The following is a 17,278-nucleotide window of genomic DNA, read 5'->3' on the forward strand; positions in this document are numbered from 1 at the left end:
AATGGGGATAATGCTTCTGCCTTGTCTACGTATACAGCAAGCTCGTCAATGGAATGAGTGGCTCTTAGTGTGTGTGCAATGCCCAGCTCACGGGCCTGACTCAGAGTCTGAAGGTGCTACTGGAATCTAGCTGGTAAAGAGGGCTATGTAGGAGAGGGCGCTGCTTTAAAGGGAGAAGGGGACGCCCTGCATTTATAGGCAGGGGAATCTGCAGGAGATAATTAGCTTAGATACAAGGGAACAGGTATCCATCCCCCATTAGGTTATAACTAAGGCTAAGATTTTTTCACAGATATTTTTAGTAAAAATCACAAAGAGGTCACAGGCAATAAAGAAAAAGTAATGGAAGCCCGTGACCTGTCCTTGACTTTTACTAAAAATATCCATCACAAAATAGGTAGCCGCTAGGCAGCTGCAGGGGCCTGGCTGGGAGTTCTGGGGGCCCCCACCCCCCATGGGGGCTCAGAGCTCCAGGGTCCCTCTCCTCCGCACTCTGAGCTGTGGGGTCCCCTGCCACCAGAGGCTGGGAGCTGTGGGGATGGGCCAGGAACTGTGGGGTCCCCCTTCACTCATTTGGAGCTCCCCTGCGCCCATGGTGGTGAGGAGCTGCGGGGTACCCGGCGCCCTGTGGCAGGCAGGTGTTGCAGGGAGCTGTGAGGGTCCACCCACAACAGCCAGTAGCTGCGGGGACCCAGCTACCCACGGTGGCCAGGAGCAGCTGGGTACCCCCACTGCCTTGGGCTTCATAGCCTTAGTTATAACAAGTTCAAAGTGGATTAAACTGCAGCCATTGCACCAGATATTACGTTAGATCTTCTGATGTTCTCACCCTCCCCTCTTAGCTCCCAGAGAAAAGCTTAGTTACTGCACATCCATGGCTGCTTGGTTTCCAAGGTAATTCACTGAAAATGACTTTAAAATGAGACGCCTCGTTGTGCCATGATAATTTACAGAAAGCAATCTCATCCTCAGGGGTGGGAATTAAGTGCCACACTAGCCTGGGGAACGGCCATTGTCTTGGTCATTTCCTGCAGCTAAACGTGGGCCCTGCAGAGCTAAGAGCAGGAGCCTGCATGGCTTGAGTTCCTTATCTGGACTCTGTAGCTGAGATGGAGCCTCAGACAATCAAGCACCGAGGTGGTGGGAGGGTGTCATACTCAGTGAATAATGTCTAGGCTGCAGGTGGCCATATTCCCTTGTACAAAGGGGAAGCCTTTCTCATTGTCCTTCATATCCGTAACCCATGAGCTTTCGCTGCAACATAAATCCACAAGACAAACTGTGCTCCAGGTTGGGCGTGATGCTGATCGAGGAGGATTAGGGGAATAATCCTTGTGTTTTAAAGGCCCCAGCCCAGGCTTTCACCATGGAAGGGTGACAGACTATACATGAAAAGAAAGGGAGTACTTGTGGCACCTTAGAGACTAACAAATTTGTTTGAGCATAAGCTTTCGTGAGCTACAGCTCACTTCATCGGATGCATTCAGTGGAAAATACAGTGGGGAGATTTATATACACAGAGAACACGAAACAATGGGTGTTATACACACTGTAAGGAGAGCGATCACTTAAGATGAGCTAATACCAGTAGGAGAGCAGGGGGGAGAAAACCTTTTGTAGTGATAATCAAGGTGGGCCATTTCCAGCAGTTGACAAGAATGTCTGAGGGAAATGGCCTGATTATAACTACAAAAAGTTTTCTCCTCCTCCTTCGCCCCCCTCCCCCCGCTCTCCTGCTGGTATTAGCTCATCTTAAGTGATCACTCTCCTTACAGTGTGTATGGTAACACCCATTGTTTCATGTTCTCTGTGTATATAAATCTCCCCACTGTATTTTCCACTGAATGCATCCGATGAAGTGAGCTGTAGCTCACGAAAGCTTATGCTCAAATAAATTTGTTAGTCTCTAAATACTCCTTTTCTTTTTGCGAATACAGACTAACAGGGCTGCTAGTCTGAAACCAGACTATACATGTTACAGAGTAACAGCAGTGTTAGTCTGTATTCGCAAAAAGAAAAGGAATACTTCTCTAAGGTGCCACAAGTACTCCTTTTCTTTTTACTATACATGTTGTCACTTCACCCTTTGCTAAGTAGCGCCTAACATTACTCCTCACATCCAGTCGTGCCCCTGGGTGGATTAGGCTCAAACAGTGATGAGCTATTCTGCTGTGGGGGGAGCAAATTAATGAGCCTTGGGGCTGATTAGAAAGGAGCATTTGTTAAAGGGGCATCATCCTGTTGAAAAAACCTCATACCTGAAAAGCCACACAAACAAATATCCTTCACGAAGTTAACGTTAATTCTTCTGACAGAAATTTTTTTAAGCATTTAACTGATTCATCAACATGAAGTTGACTGACTTTTTCTCTCCTTTTGCAAAATGACAATAGGCTCCTCAGCTTCAAGGCTGTGGGTTGTCTGTCTGGTCAATTTCATCTCCCTCTCTTGTGCTAGCACAAAGCTTGACTCTGTTATAATTGCAAAAGTCAGAGGACCAGCTTACAGCACCATTAACATTTAAATGCGACCCTGGATCTGGGCTGATGATTGTACAGTCCCAGGATTTAACCCAGTTCCCGGGGCACAGAGCTGTGCATGACACAGCTGGGGGGGGGGCGGGGGGGGCAGGCAAGCTGGCTTTAAGCCACCTTTGCATTCTACCGACCCTCGGAGCTGCCAAGGGCAGATTTGGCCTCTGGCATAATTTGGAGCAATCTCAGGACAGCTCTTAAATTCTGCTGGCTTGGTACGATCCCCAAGGGCCTGCTATGCCAGTCATGTATTGTTGAAAAACAGTGCACTATGTTCCATCAATGGCTACTAGCCAGGAAGGGCAGGGATAGCGTCCCTAGCCTCTGTTTGCCAGAAGCTGTGAATGGGCGACAGGGGTGGATCACTTGATGATTACCTGTTCTCTTCATTCCCTCTGGGGCACCTGGCATTGGCCACTGTCAGAAGACAGGATACTGGGCTAGATGGACCTTTGATCTGACCCAGTATGGCCATTCTTATGTACTATGAATGCACCCACTCCATGCTGGGGAGAAGGGTAGCATGAGTTCAAGGCAATAACCATTTACACCTTCACATAACACATGAGCCAGGGGGTCACCCAATGTAATCAATAGGCAGCAGGTTTAAAACAAACAAAAGGAAGTAATTCACACAACACATAGTCAATGTTTGGAATGCAGGGGATGTTGTGAAGGCCAAAACTAACAGGTCAAAAAAGAATTAGAAAAGTTCACAGGGGATATGTCCATCAATGGCTGTTAGCCAGGGTGGGCAGGGATGTAACCCCATGCTCTGGGTGTTCCTAGCCTCTGACTGCCAGACTGTGAATGCATGGCAGGCAGACCCACTGACGGGGGTCAAAGGGGGCAACTGCCCAGGGGCCCGGGTGATTAAAGTGCCTGGGGCTGCAGGGCTCCTAGGCATAGGCACCAAGCGGGTGCTGAGCACCCACCAGCGGGCCCTTTCCACCCGCCTCGACCCCCGCAGCGCCTCCCACCAGCGGCAGCAATCAGCTTGTCCCCATCCCCTCCAGTCCCTCCCGCCCGCTGCTATCAGCTGTTTGGCCGCAGGGGGCGGGCGCTGGGCGGAGGGGGCGGAGCGGGGGTGCGGGGCGGGCCTGGGTGACTCATGGCCCAGATCCTGGGATTGGAAGGGGCGGGACCAGCCTTCTGCAGCGGCTGCCGGAGAGAGTCTGGCCGGGGGATTCGCTTCCACTTCCTGCCCGGGCTCGGGTGCGGGGTCCCCAGCAGCTGAGCCGGGTGGGGAGCGGAAGCTGCCTCCTCCCCAGCCAGGTATCTCAGGCAGCTGAGGGGCCGGGCTGCAGAGCGGTGTCCGGGAGGGGCCTGGGTTAAAAGGGGGTCCCTCCTGCTCCCCCCCAGGGAGAGCCGCAGAGTGTGCTGGGGGGGAGGCGCAGCAGGGGGACAAAGCGCCCCCCCCCCCGCACAGATAACATGGGGTGGGGAGAGCGCGGCAGTGGGGGGGGGGCGGGGAACGTGACCTGCCCTTTAGATCGTGCCTCCCACACGCTATGGGGAGGCACCAGTTATATATGGGGTGCCCTCGGAGGAGGGGACGGAACAGAGGTGGGGTGGGGGTGGGGCATTGGGGAAAGGGCTCTAGGATGGAGCGGGGGGGTCAAGCACCCCCTGGGAAATCTGGAAGTTGGTGCATATGCTCCTAGGCGTGCGCGGGGTAGTACTGGTGGCAGTGAAGGCCGCTGGGCAGGCATGCGGAAGCCCTGGCCATGCCAGAAGAGCACCCCCAGCCGGCAGCAGCTGACTGGGCACCAGTGGGGGCCCATTGACTGTTCCGCCCTGGGGCCCAGCATTGCTGTTGGTGGGCCTGAGGGGTTGGATCACTCGATAAATTGACTGTTCTGTTCATTCCCTCCTTAGCACCTGGCACCGGCCACTGTCAAAAGAAAGGGTACTGGGCTAGATGGACCACTGGTCTGACCAGTATGGCCATTCTTATATATGTGGGAGAGAGTGGAGGCAACACCATGGATTCCGTACAAGCACAACCAGTAATGCCTGTCCCAAGAGTGCAGGTGGAAATTCCCTGCATAATGCCAGAGCTATGGGCAAGATAGCAGAGTCAGGGAACGAGCTGATCCCAGTTCACACGGCTCGCACAGCCCACCTGATCCCATTGAGGGCGGTTGGATTCTGCTCTGAACATGGCCCATGGCCTCTGAGGACCTCGAGGAAACTTCTGGGCCCCTCAGATCCCAAGCTGGTGTAGCCAAGTCTTCATTTATTCACTGTAATTTAAGGTTTTGCGTGCCAGTAATACCTTTTAACTTTTTTAGAAGGTCTCTCTATAAGTCTATATTATATAACTAAACTATTGTTGTATGTAAAGTAAACAAGATTTTTTAAATGTTTAAGAAGCTTAATTTAAAATTAAATTAAAATGCAGATCTTATCAGTTTAGTGCAGTGGTTCTTAACCTGGGGTGCGAGATGCCCTTTCTGGGGGTGCGAGACATGCGAGATTTTTTTAGAAGGTAAATCATGGAAAACACAAATTAAGCACAGGCATATAAGTACAACTACTTTGTTTCATCAAACCTATGTCTTAACATTATAAATTTTTTAACAATTACTGTAATATACAAACAAAGTTTTTAAGTTTTCAAGTTTTTTAAGCTAATTGTAGTGTAATTTTTGATAAGTGATGCGAGAACATATTTTGAGAACTCCAGACTGTGAGCGGGCTGCGTGTCGTGTATTCAATTGCTCCCCATAGGAATGTGCTACTTACAGCGTACTACTTACGGCTGCCCGTCCTCGTGCAAGGGGATGGGGACAGGGGTGCTTGGATAGGCATGGGAGTCCCAGGGAGCCTGTTGGGGGTGTGGATAGGGGTCGGGGCAGTCAGGGGACAGGGAGCGGGGGGGCTTGGATGGGTGGGTGGGGTTCTGGGGGGGGGCAGAGAGGGGTGAGGGGTTCCAGGAGGGGGCGGTCAGGAGACAAGGAGCAGGGGGGGTTGGATGGGTGGGAGGCTCTGAGGAGGGCAGTCAGGGGGTGGGGCATCCCGGGAGGGGGTGGTCAGGGGACAAGGAGCGGGGGGGGGCGTGGTTGGATGGGTCAGGGGGCAGGAAGTGGGAGGGGGCGGATGGGGGCGGGCTGTTTGGGGAGGCACAGCCTTCCCTACCCAGGTGTAGTGTATTAAATTTCTCCACGTAGGAACGTGCTACTTACGGGGTACTACTATATGGCTGCCAGTCCCAGTGCTCCGCAAGTATCACATTCCTACGGGGAAAAACTTAATACGCTGCACTGGGACCCCGGCTGGCAGCAGCGTGCCAGTAAAAATTGGCTCGCGTGCCGCCTTTGGCACACGTGCCACAGGTTGCCGACCCCTGTTCTAGCATATAGTCTGGTGGCTGTCCCAGAAAGTCTGTGTTGCTCCCATCCCATGTCAGACCAAAACCCTCGGCAGGATAATGGGAATAAACATGGTTGATCTCAACTGCTTTCTTTAAGGAAAAATTCCTCTCTGGGGGTTTGCTGGGTGGGAGATCTCTGGCTCTGAATCCAGCTTCTCCAGTCTATCAGGAAGTCCCTCTGAGAAGAAGCCCCGAGTGACTGGTCGTCACTCACAGACCCATGAGACCCACCTGAACTCTAAATTCCCCCATGCTGAGCCCGGAGTGCAACTGATTCTCTGCTTTTCCCCTTGCTTGGTCTCTGCTAACTTCCCAACCCTTCACCACTTGCCTCTTACCCACCTGTCACCCTCCAGCTCCTGTGCTGCCCTCCCCAGCCAGCTGCCATTTCCCTGCCATCCTGGATCTGCTCGGACGGGCTGCCATAGTGCCCCCTTTTGTAATGTTCTGGAACCTGCCCACCCGGTTACCCCTGTTGCAATGTTCTGGGACTTGAGGTTGGTAGCCACGCCCACGCCCAGCCCCAGCCCCCTTTGTTGCTATAGCACCCCTTCTTTTAATGTTCCAGAATCCTTCCATCTCGTTGCCATGGTCACCCCATTAAAATAGGGGAAGGAGTTTTTATCTCAGCTGCGGTTGGCATGCAGGGAGCTGCTCGGTGTTCTCTGGTCCTATGTCATCTGCAGAGTGGGTCACTGCGAAGTGAGCCTTCGCTCACTCTGAAACTGAAGCTAGTGTTGCCGGCAGCCGTTTGCTGAACAAGGAACCAAGCCCGGCAAACACTTAACCGTAAGCGTTGATTTCAGTGGCACAACTCGTGCTTCAAGTCAAGCATGTGCTTATGCATTTTGTTGGCTCCTGGCCCAAAAGGGGTTTCCCACAGTCAGCTCCTGACATGAGCTCTATGACCCCTGCTGGCTTCCCATCAATTTCCAGCAGGTGTTTAAGATGTTGGCTTGAGCTGTAAAGTACGCTCTGTGTCCGATTCAACTGCATGACCCATCTCTTGCCCCAGCTAATGCAGCAGCAGCTGGGAAGTGATACCTTTACTGGCAATTTGTCATTTGGCCCCTGGATGTCTCTGTGTGCATGCATCTGATGAAGTGAGCTGTAGCTCACGAAAGCTTATGCTCAAATACATTTGTTAGTCTCTAAGGTGCCACAAGTACTCCTGTTCTTTCTGTGTGTTCTGTAGACTTCCAGATGCAGAGCCTGGTTCTCATTTAATGATATTCCCTAGCACTTGTCTAGAGCTCTTCACCTGTGGTTCTCAAAGCACTTTACAAAGAAGGCCAGGATCATTATTCTCATTACACAGATGGGGAAATTGAGGCATCGGGAGGTGAAGGCCCCCATTGGGAGTTTGGCACCTAAATACCTTTGAGGATCTGAGCCAAAGTAACTTGCCCAGGATCACCTGCAGGCCAGCAGCAGAGCTGGGAATAGGCCACGCTGTGCCAACCAGTCTCATTGCTGCCCCATGCACCCCCAGCTATCCCAGTGCTGGACCCCATTACGGCTTGAGCAATTCACTTCAATTCTGGGCAGGCCCAGCCCTGCTGTTCTGCTCTGGAGCCCTCTCAGGGTTCTGGGAATTCAGTGCTATTTTGAGTTTTACATAAGCACTTGTTATGTTTGCGGTGGGAAGTGGAGCCACTGAACATTTCTGGATGGGGCAAGATTACCTCCTGCCCCTGTTGCAAATCCCCCATAAGAACATAAGAACGGCCATACTGGGTCAGACCAATGGCCCATCTAGCCCAGTATCCTCATAGACTCATAGATATTAAGGTCAGAAGGGACCATTATGATAATCTAGTCTGACCTCCTGCACAATGCGGGCCACAGAATCTCACCCACCCACTCCTGCAATAAACCTTTCTCCTATGTCTGAGCTACTGAAGTCCTCAAATCATGGTTTAAAGACTTCAAGGTGCAGAGAATCCTCCAGCAAGTGCCCCATGCTGCCCCATGTTACAGAGGAAGGCGAAAAACCCCCAGGGCCTCTTCCAATCTGCCCTGGAGGAAAATTCCTTCCCGACCCCAATATGTCGATCAGCTGAACCATGAGCATGTGGGCAAGATTCACCAGCCAGATACCCAGGAAAGAATTCTCTGTAGTAACTCAGATCCCACCCCATCTAACATCCCATCACAGGCCATTGGGCCTATTCACCATGAATAGTTAAAGATCAATTAATTGCCAAAATCATGTTATCCCATCATACCATCTCCTCCATAAACTTATTGAGTTTAATCTTGAAGCCAGATAGGTCTTTTGCCCCCACTGCTTCCCTTGGAAGGCTATTCCAGAACTTCGCTTCCCTGATGGTTAGAAACCTTCATCTAATTTCAAGTCTAAACTTCTCGATGGCCAGTTTATATCCATTTGTTCTTGTGTCCACATTGGTACTGAGCTTAAATAATTCCTCTCCCTCTCCGGTATTTATCCCTCTGATATATTTATAGAGAGCAATCATATCTCCCCTCAACCTTCTTTGGTCAGGCTAAACAAGCCAAGCTCCTTTAGTCTCCTTTCATAAGACAGGTTTTCCATTCCTCGGATCATTCTAGTAGCCCTTCTCTGTACCTGTTCCACTTTGAATTCATCCTTCTTAAACAGAACTGCACACAATATTCCCGATGAGGTCTCACCAGTGCCTTTTATAACGGTACTAACACCTCCTTATCTCTACTGGAAATACTTCGCCTGATGCATCCCAAGACCGCATTAGCTTTTTTCAAGCCATATCACATTGGCCAATGCCAATGCCAGGTGTTTCAGAGGAAATGAACAGAACAGTCAATCATCAAGCGATTCATCCCATCACTCATTCCCAGCTTCTGGCAGTCAGAGGCTAGGGACACCCAGATCATGGGGTTGTGGCCCTGACCATCCTGGCTATTAGCCTGTGATGGGTTGGACCCCCCCATCTGGGATGCCACCTGATATGCTAGGGTCTCACTGAGCCCACCCGTTCCACCAGCCTAGGCTTCCTCACCCTGTCTATGCTATGCCAGGCCCTCAAGCCTTCTCTAGAACACACTCTGGCCACACCCAGCTGCAGACACAGACGGAAGTCAGCTCTGTGTGAGAGGATTCAGCTCAGAGATTCACCCAGCACACACGTGCACACCCCTTTTGGGGAGTAAACCCAAAATAATATTGTCTTGCGCTATATAGAAAAATCTGCACCACGCAAGCTCATAAAAATTGTCCTCTCCCTCAATGTGGAGAGAGATATGAACAGCTTCTTGCCCCCCGCCCCAGACATGAATTGCACAAACTGGGTTATGTTATAAACAAGAAATAAGTTTATTAACTACAAAAGGTAAATTTTAAGTGATTATAAGGGATAGCAAACAGTACAAAGCAGATTATTGAGCAAATAAAACGAAACACGCAAACTAAGCTTAATACACTCAAGAAACAGGTTACAAAATGTAATTTCTCACCCTAAATGTTGTTTTAGGCAAGTCACAGAGTTTCTGACGTTCCAGCACTGAATGCAGCATGTCTGATTACCAGTCTTGGGGGCAGGTGGCGTATGTGTGCATTCGGTGCAAGGAGCTCCTGGCCCTGAGGGACCAAGTACAGGCTCTTACTATTCAGACATAGAATCTCCATCCATAGAAATTCAATGGCAGTGGTTCTCTAACATTTTAACGTTACCCTTGTCTATGGCCAAACCCCTCCCACAGCTGTGGTTGGGAGCTGCGGCTGGGAGCAGGACTGGAGGCCACAGGTGGGGCCAGAGGCTGCAGGCGGGGGCTGGGCCAGAAGCGAAGCCATGGCTGCGTGTGGGGCTGGGAGCTGGGGCTGGAGCAGGCAGGGAGCCTGCCTTAGCCCCGCTGCACACTGCTGACACCCTGGAGCTGCTCGAAGTAAGTGATGCTGGGCTGGAGCCCACACCCCAAACCCCTCCTGTACCTCGCAACCCAACCCCCTGCCTCACCCCTCCTGCACCCCAACCTTCTGCCCTGAGCCCCTTGCTGCACTCCATGCCCTCCTGCACCCCAACCCCCTGCCCTGAGTCCCCTCCTGCACCCGTGCCCCTGCCCTGAGCCCCTTGCCCCACCCCGCACCCCTCCTGCACCCTAACACCCTACCCTGAGCCCCCTCCTGCACCCCAACCCCTTGTCCTGAGCCCCTTCCTGCATACTGCACCCCCTCCCACACCCCACACTCCCCTCCTGCACCCCAACCCCCTGCCCCAGCCTTACATTCATGGCCCTGCATACAATTTCCCCACCCAGATGTGGCCCTCGGGCCAAAAAGTTTGCCCACCCCGACCTAGATCCATCCTCTTTGGAACCCCGCTTCAGGTAGTTAAAGGCTGCTATCAAATCCTCCTCACTCTTCTCTTCTGCAAACTAAATAAGTCCAGTTCCCTCAGCAGCTCCTCATAAGTCATGTGCCCCAGCCCCCTAATAATTTTTGTTGCCCTCCACTGGACTCTCTCCAATTTGTCCACATCCTTTCTGTAGTGGGGGGCCCAAAACTGGATGCAATGCTCCAGATCTTACAAACAGAGGCGTATTTACGGTAAAACACAGGGTGCCCTGGCATGGGGCCCCCAGGGCCGGGCAGCAGCGTAGGAAGAAGCTTGGTCCTGCCAACTCCTGGGGCTCATGCTGCAGGCTCCGCCCCCACCAGCAGCCAAGGTCTCCCCTCCCCCACCTCCTCCCCCGAGCCTGCCATGTTCCCGCCCCTCCCTCTCTCTTCCAGCACTTCCCCTGCTGCCAAACAGCTGTTTGCCAGTGCTCAGGTCACTCCAGGAGGGAGGAGGAGGAGCGGGGCCGCAGCACGCTCGGGGAAGGAGGCAGAGACTTGGGGAAAGGGGTGGAATCGGGGCAGGGCGGAGCAAAGGCAGGGCCCCTGCACTCCCCCCTACACATACCCCACCCCCAGCTCCTTGCTGTGAGCCACTCAGAGCAGGGGGCTGGGGGCACCCCAACTACCCCCACCACACCCCCAGTCCCCTGCCCTGACTCCTGCACCACCCTCACAAACGCCCAGCCCCCTGCCCTCCCTGACTCCTGCACCCCCTCACATCCCCACCTGCACCCCTCGCACCAAATGGGAGCTGCCCCAGGTAAGCGCTCTACACCTCAACCCCCTTCTCCAGCCCTGAGCCCCCTCCTGCACCCTAACTCTTGGCCAGACCCTGCACCCCAACCCCCAGCCTGCTCCTGCATCCTAACTCCTGCCCAGGTCCTGCACCCCCAGCCCTGAGTCCCCTCCCGCACCCTAAGTCCTGGCCAGACCCCACACCCCAATGTTTTTTTACTTTTTTTTTTTTATAAAGCGCTCTTATCACAAGCGCTTTACAATTGTTAGCTAACAGTACAAACAATATTTGGAAAGATCATTAAGTGGTCCGCCGAGACCCCCAGCGATTTTCAAGTGGTCGGTGGAAAAATAAGTTAGACTACAAAAGCAATCAAGGTACCTCCCTTTATTTTCATTTACTTCCTATTACTTATAGGAGGAGGAGGAAGAAAAAAAGAATGAAAAACGGGGGCAGGGAGGAGATAAGCGAGAATGTTCTTTTCTTGGCTGGGTCCCAAGGTCGGGTCCCCAAAATGAAGCTAAGCACAGGGCCCCACTAACTCTAAATCCGCCACTGCTTACAAATCAACCCATTTCTGAGAAGCCCAGAGCTTTTTAAAAGGAGCAGGTGTGCCCAGCAGTCACTGATGGCTTTTAATAATCGCTTGCAACCTCTGGGCTGCCAATCTGCCTAGTAACAGGGTGACGGATGCCTGCACGTCGCTTCCTGAGCTCTTGGCCATGCACCAAACCTGGCTTGCAGAGACAGTGTTGAAAGAAGGAAGCCAAATTAACACAGCAAAGGACTGAGTTGGCTGTGAGCCTCCAAGCAATCTTCCCCTGAGTTTCCCATCATCTAGATGTGCAGGGATAGCTCAGTGGTTTGAGCATTGGCCTGCTAAATTCAGGGTAGAGTGTTCAATCCTTGAGGGAGCCATTTAGGGATCTGGGCCAAAAATTGGGCATTGGCCCTGCTTTGAGCAGGGGGTTGGACTAGATGACCTCCTGAGGTCCCTTCCAACCCTGATATTCTATGATTAACCCATATTACGGGCAGTGCTTCCATGGCACCAAAGGCATCCCCGGAGTAACTCCACTGCTGTCAGAGCGAGTTGGGCCCTGCATCTTCACAGCACTTCAAACCATGAACGCAGAAGCATTGGTTTCATCTTCCCAGCTTTGAAGAGCATTGGGGGGGGGGGGGGGGTTCATGGAGATTAAAGGACTGGAGGCGGGTACAGGGCTATGTTCAGAAACAAGCTCAACCCCCAGCACACTGATCCAGATTTACATGCTCATTTCAAGCTTCCCAGAGGTGGGGGTTGGGGGGGATCAAAGGCACCAGTTCTCATACATGGGGAGCGATTTCCCTTTGACTCTAGTGGGAGTTACACACATCCTCCAGCATGGAAATGGGGCCTCCTTAGGTTGCTCTGGCCCGTTATGAAGATGGGGCTGTTGGTGACATGGAGCTGGGTTTGGCTTTCCAACAGCCTCAACGGGCTGTTTGGATCTGGGGGTGGGTGACTTAGTTTTTCAGTTGGGAAATTTCCCAGTGGGGTTTCAAAGGCTGGATGTGGTACACCCTGACCAAGTCTCTTATAAACAGCGATGCTACCTGCTTTTGCTTTTAGTTTCGAGAGGGACTTTCCAGCAGCCCCTCTCTATAAAACATCTGTAAGAGCCGCCCTGGGCTGAGAGACTCGAGAGAGATCATCCAAGTGCTGCCAGGATAGGAGGAGGCACAAGGAGAAATCATGACTACGACTCTGTGGGTGCTGCCAAAGGTAAGCAAGTGTGAGTGATGTGTCAGCTAAAGAAAGAAAGATCCATGTATCTTTGTTTTTATTTCAGTTTTACAAACCTGCCACCAACACAACTTTTCTTTCTTTCACTGAGATGAACTCTGTGTTTATAACTGGTTCTGATCTGCCATATCCAAGCACCAGGTTCTAAATAGGGCCTGGAATTCATGAGCGGCAAATTCTATGGGCCCGTGGTGCCTAGGCACCAGGAATATTCCTGGCCTGGGCCTGGCTCCAGCACTGCTTGAGGCCGGGTCTCTCCCTCAGCCCTGCCGTCTGTCCCCAGGCGCTCCCCGCCAGCGCATCCCCCAGGCAATTTAAAACAGACCGGGGCCCCTACCCACCACCTGCCTGCTAGTTCCATATAGCTGCCGGCCCCTCCCTGCAGCCCCTGGGTGGGGGTGGTGGGGTAGGGAGGGTGGTCTGCGTGTGTGTCCACACACGCTGCTCCCGCCCCAAGCGCCCCTATGGCCAATAGGAAGCTGCAAGGGCAATGCCTGGGGGTAGCAGCACACGGAGGCCCCCCCGGCCTGCCCTGCCTAGGAGCCCCAGTTAAGCGCCACCCCCTCCACCCCTTCCCAGAGCCTGCACCCCCAGCCCAGAGCCTGCACCCAAACTCCGTCCCAGAGCCTGCACCCCCACCCCCTTCCCACGCACCCTCTCCTGCCCCCAAACTCCCTCCCAGAGCCTGCACCCCAGCCCTCCGCACTCCCTTCCAGAGCCTGCACCCAAACTCCCTCCCAGAGCCTGCACCCCTCACCCCCTCCTGCACTCACACCCCTTGTCCCAGAGCCTACACCCAGCACCCAAACTCCATCCCAGAGTCTGCACCCCTCACACCCTCCTGCACCCCCACCCCCTGCCCCAGCCTGGAGTCTGCACCCCAGACCCCTCCCCCACCCAAACTCCCTCCCAGAGCCTGCACCCCTCCTACACCCCAATTTCCTCCCCCAGCCCAGGGCCTGTACCCCAGACCTCCTCCCCCAACCCAAAATCCCTCCCAGAGCTTTAGGCAGGTGGAGGGAAGAGTTGGGGCGGGGCAGGCTCTGGGCGTTCTGGGCACCACCAAAATTTCTACAAACCTGCCGCCCCTGCTGGAATTCTCACATTAGCAATTTTTCTTTGGAATAAAGACTCATTAACTGCTGTTGATGCATAGAATGCTGTCTTTCCTCATGACAAGCTCAGGTAAAAACCTCTCCCTCGCCCATGATCAGCTGTTCACTCATAAATCACTTAATTCTAACCCTTTTTCCCTTATCTGTTGTTTTAAACACAGACGGTCAGAATTCTCATTTACACCAAAGCCTTTTTACACCGTTATTGCAATGTAACAGAGCCTTCAGCTATGTCTCCACTGCAAGAAGGGATGTGTTTTTACACTGTCTCAATGTAAAAAAAACACACCTGTTTTTGGCAGCAAAGACATAGCCTTAAAGTGGGAGCACTTTATATTTACAGCTACTTTAAGTCACCTTTATAATGACTGGAGCAATGTAAACTGGCCTTAGTATAAATAAGAATCAAGCTCAGATGTTTCTCTACATTCCAGCGAATCAACTATTGAAATTATTGAATCTGTGTGGGAAAGGGGCTAGTTGGCATTCCCTTGAGCTAGTTTTTTTAGTTGAAAAATGGGTTTTTGTAAAAATGAAATTGTTCATTTTTCTATTACTAACTGGAATGACAAATTTTGGAGGGGGTTGGGGGGGGAAGTTGAAGTTTTACAAATTCCATCTCTATTTTTTTTTTAAATATTCCCCTCCTTTTTCACCATTGGAAAACGGGGGGAATGTGTAACTATGTTAAGAGAAAATGAAAGAAAACACACTGTTTTCTCTCACTTAATAGAGTAAGAAAAATTACGTGAGAGGAAGTAGAGAAAAAACATTTCTCACATCTGACCTTTTTCCACTGGAAACGTGTGACGAGAGAGAGCTTCTTTCCCTCACTTTTTTCACACTTTTAAAAGAATTCACACTTTTCCAGTGGAAGAAAATAAGCAATGGCAGAGCAAGGCAGGGGAAAAAACCAAATATTCTACATGAAATTTTTCAAAACAAAATGAAAATTAAAATAGTTTAGGATGTACATTTTTGGCAAAAAATTGCCAACCAAATCTCAACCAGCTGTAATCAAATCTTGCCTCCCCTTCTCCTCCCTGAAGTGCTATGATCTTGATACAGAAATAATTGCCCTTTGGTGTACTGGGAGGAACAAGTCTCTGACTGTATGTACAGTGGCATCATGTTGCAGGGCTGGATCTGTTATCTCTCTGGCCTACAGCCTACACTGCAATAAAATACCTGTGCCACCAAGTCTCAGAGCCGGAGCCAGTTGACTCAGGCTTGCAGGTCTTGGGCTGTGGAGCTAAAAATTGCTGAATAGGCATTCAGGCTTCGTCTGGAGCCTGGGCTCTGAGACCCTCCCAACCCAGGTCTGCAGGACCCAGGCTTGTGGACTCCATGTTTCCAAGCCCATGCTGCATTGTAAACCTGGGCTTACAGCGACTTGACCAGGGCCTCACAGCTATGCTAATGTGTCCATGGTGCACTATGCAGACTTCCTAACTCAGGTCTCCGGCTTGAGCTGCATCCACACGGCACAATGACAGGGCTTGGACCTAAGTCATAGGGTCCTAAGACTCGGGTCCTGAGTGCTTCCCAGGTCAGACTGATTTGTGTGTGGACAGAAGGGAGGCTCGGGCTCAAACCTGAGTCAGTGTCCAGGTTTAGTGTCCAGGATAGACAGGCCCTAAGGGGTTTAGGCCTTTCTTTCCAAGGCAGCACTGGCGGACTGTGCGTTGAATGCTGAGCGCAGTTCTGGCATGGGTTGACAAGCTGGAGAGGATTCAGGGAGAACTAAACAAACCAATGGAAGGGCTGGAGGGACAGAGCAAGAGATCTCAATGGGCCTTGGGGAGGAAGCCAAACCTGCGAAGCTCCTCACGCAAAGGGAGAGTCCAGGACCCAAGTGAGAATCACAGGTGAAGGCTGGGGGTGGACAACAGGGCCCCCAATTCTAACATGATGCAGTTCCTGTCCATAGGAACCAGAATCAGGCCAAGGAGAAACTCCGTGAGGCACAACCTTGATGGCTTTATTAAATCCCCCCGCTCTCTTTCCACCATCAAGGCTAGGAATGGGGCTTTGAGGGGGGATTAGAATCAGCAGAACTAGAGATGCCTGGGGATGCCTGTCAGAGGAGGAGAGGGATGGGGCACCAAGGCTGATACAGCAGTGGGGGTGGGGGGAGATGAGAAAGGACACCAAGCCCAAGGCATAGGCAGGAGTTGTGTGACACATGCTCTCAGAGGCAGAGCCCGGGAGCTTGAACTCAGTGGGCAGCACAGCCAAGAGCCAGTGACGTGACCCAGCTGGCACAGGGGTGATATTTTTGAAGCAATGAACGAGAGAGCTGATCTTGGCGGTGGTGGCACCAGCGGTGGCAGCAGTAGGGCTGGGCTGGAGTTAGGGGTGGTGTGAGGGTGAAGTCCCAAGGAAAACAGAGTAGTGAAAGACACTGAGAGTTGGAACGGGGGCAAATCCCCAGTGTAGACAAAGGAGCTTTATGGGGCAGGGTCTGTGGATTGTTTCAGGGAAGTCCACAGCACACTTTTGGGTGCTAAATAAAATGAGACTGGCTGGTGTAGGTAGAGAGGGTGGGTGCGGGAGCTGACATATGTGGACATGAAGGGTAGGGTAGGTGGGCACAATAACCTAATAGGCCTCTTCCGTCTGTAATGTGTCTCCTTCGTCTTTTCCTCACCTGTCATGTTAGGTCAATCAGAAATCTGGCTGTTCAGCAGTGCTGCAGAATTCTCCCACCAGCGTCTGGAAGGCTCTCTTGGAGAAGACCACCCACCTACAAACCCTCGTTATCGGCCCAGAAACTGATACCAAAGTGACCCTGAATATCTTCAGTGGCCAGAAATCCCTGTGCCTGGAAGCCGATCTCCACAACACGGTCGATCAGATCAAGATGTGGATCATGCAGGAGAGGAAGTTTGGTGGCTCAGGGTCCATCAGCCTGCTGTATAGGAACCAGGAACTGCAGGGCCCAAAGACTTTGGGCCAGCACAGTGTGACGAGCCCAGCCACCCTGGTCATCGTCCACAAATGCACTGGGGGATAAGCAGCTACAGCATGTTAAAGGCAACATTGTAGAGAGCAGTTGATTAAATTAATGCAAATAACTTGTTTCCTTAAATTAATCTCTGTTTTCTGACCTTAATTCCAATGATTGTGCTTAGTTTTAGAAGTTGAGCAGCTGTGTTAGTCCTGAGCATTAAAAGACAATGAATAAAAGGTTCTTCAAGGGGCTGGATTTCTTTTTTTCCATTCATATTCTGGCTTTCAGTTCCTTGTCCCTACCCCTCGGAGTGGCTTTTCAGCTGTTGGTTGAAAGATCAGTGTTAGAGGGCTTATTCCTTCACCCGCTTACTTCCTTGGTCCTTCGTGCATGAACAGAGAGTAACAATACCCAAAGTCCAAAGGTGCAAACAATTAGA

General features: G+C 51.7%; 1 protein-coding gene across 1 annotated transcript; it reads left to right on the plus strand.

Moving 5' to 3' along the window:
- Nucleotides 1-12,631: 12,631 nt before the first annotated feature.
- LOC144266603 (uncharacterized) lies at nt 12,632-17,072 on the plus strand. The gene is made up of 2 exons (XM_077820037.1): nt 12,632-12,750; nt 16,549-17,072. Exons 1-2 carry the CDS (start codon nt 12,721-12,723, stop codon nt 16,900-16,902), a joined length of 384 nt encoding a protein of 127 aa, XP_077676163.1. The 5' UTR covers nt 12,632-12,720; the 3' UTR covers nt 16,903-17,072.
- Nucleotides 17,073-17,278: the final 206 nt, after the last annotated feature.

The sequence above is a fragment of the Eretmochelys imbricata genome, chromosome 6 (genome assembly GCF_965152235.1).
Source record: "Eretmochelys imbricata isolate rEreImb1 chromosome 6, rEreImb1.hap1, whole genome shotgun sequence".
Taxonomy (NCBI): domain Eukaryota; kingdom Metazoa; phylum Chordata; order Testudines; family Cheloniidae; genus Eretmochelys; species Eretmochelys imbricata.

Bases quoted from the DNA above. Each gene is read 5' to 3' on its own strand.
- LOC144266603 (XM_077820037.1), top strand. From the start codon at position 12,721: ATGACTACGACTCTGTGGGTGCTGCCAAAG. The intron at 12,751-16,548 runs GTAAGCAAGTGT...CTGTCATGTTAG, and splicing joins CTCTGTGGGTGCTGCCAAAG to GTCAATCAGAAATCTGGCTG.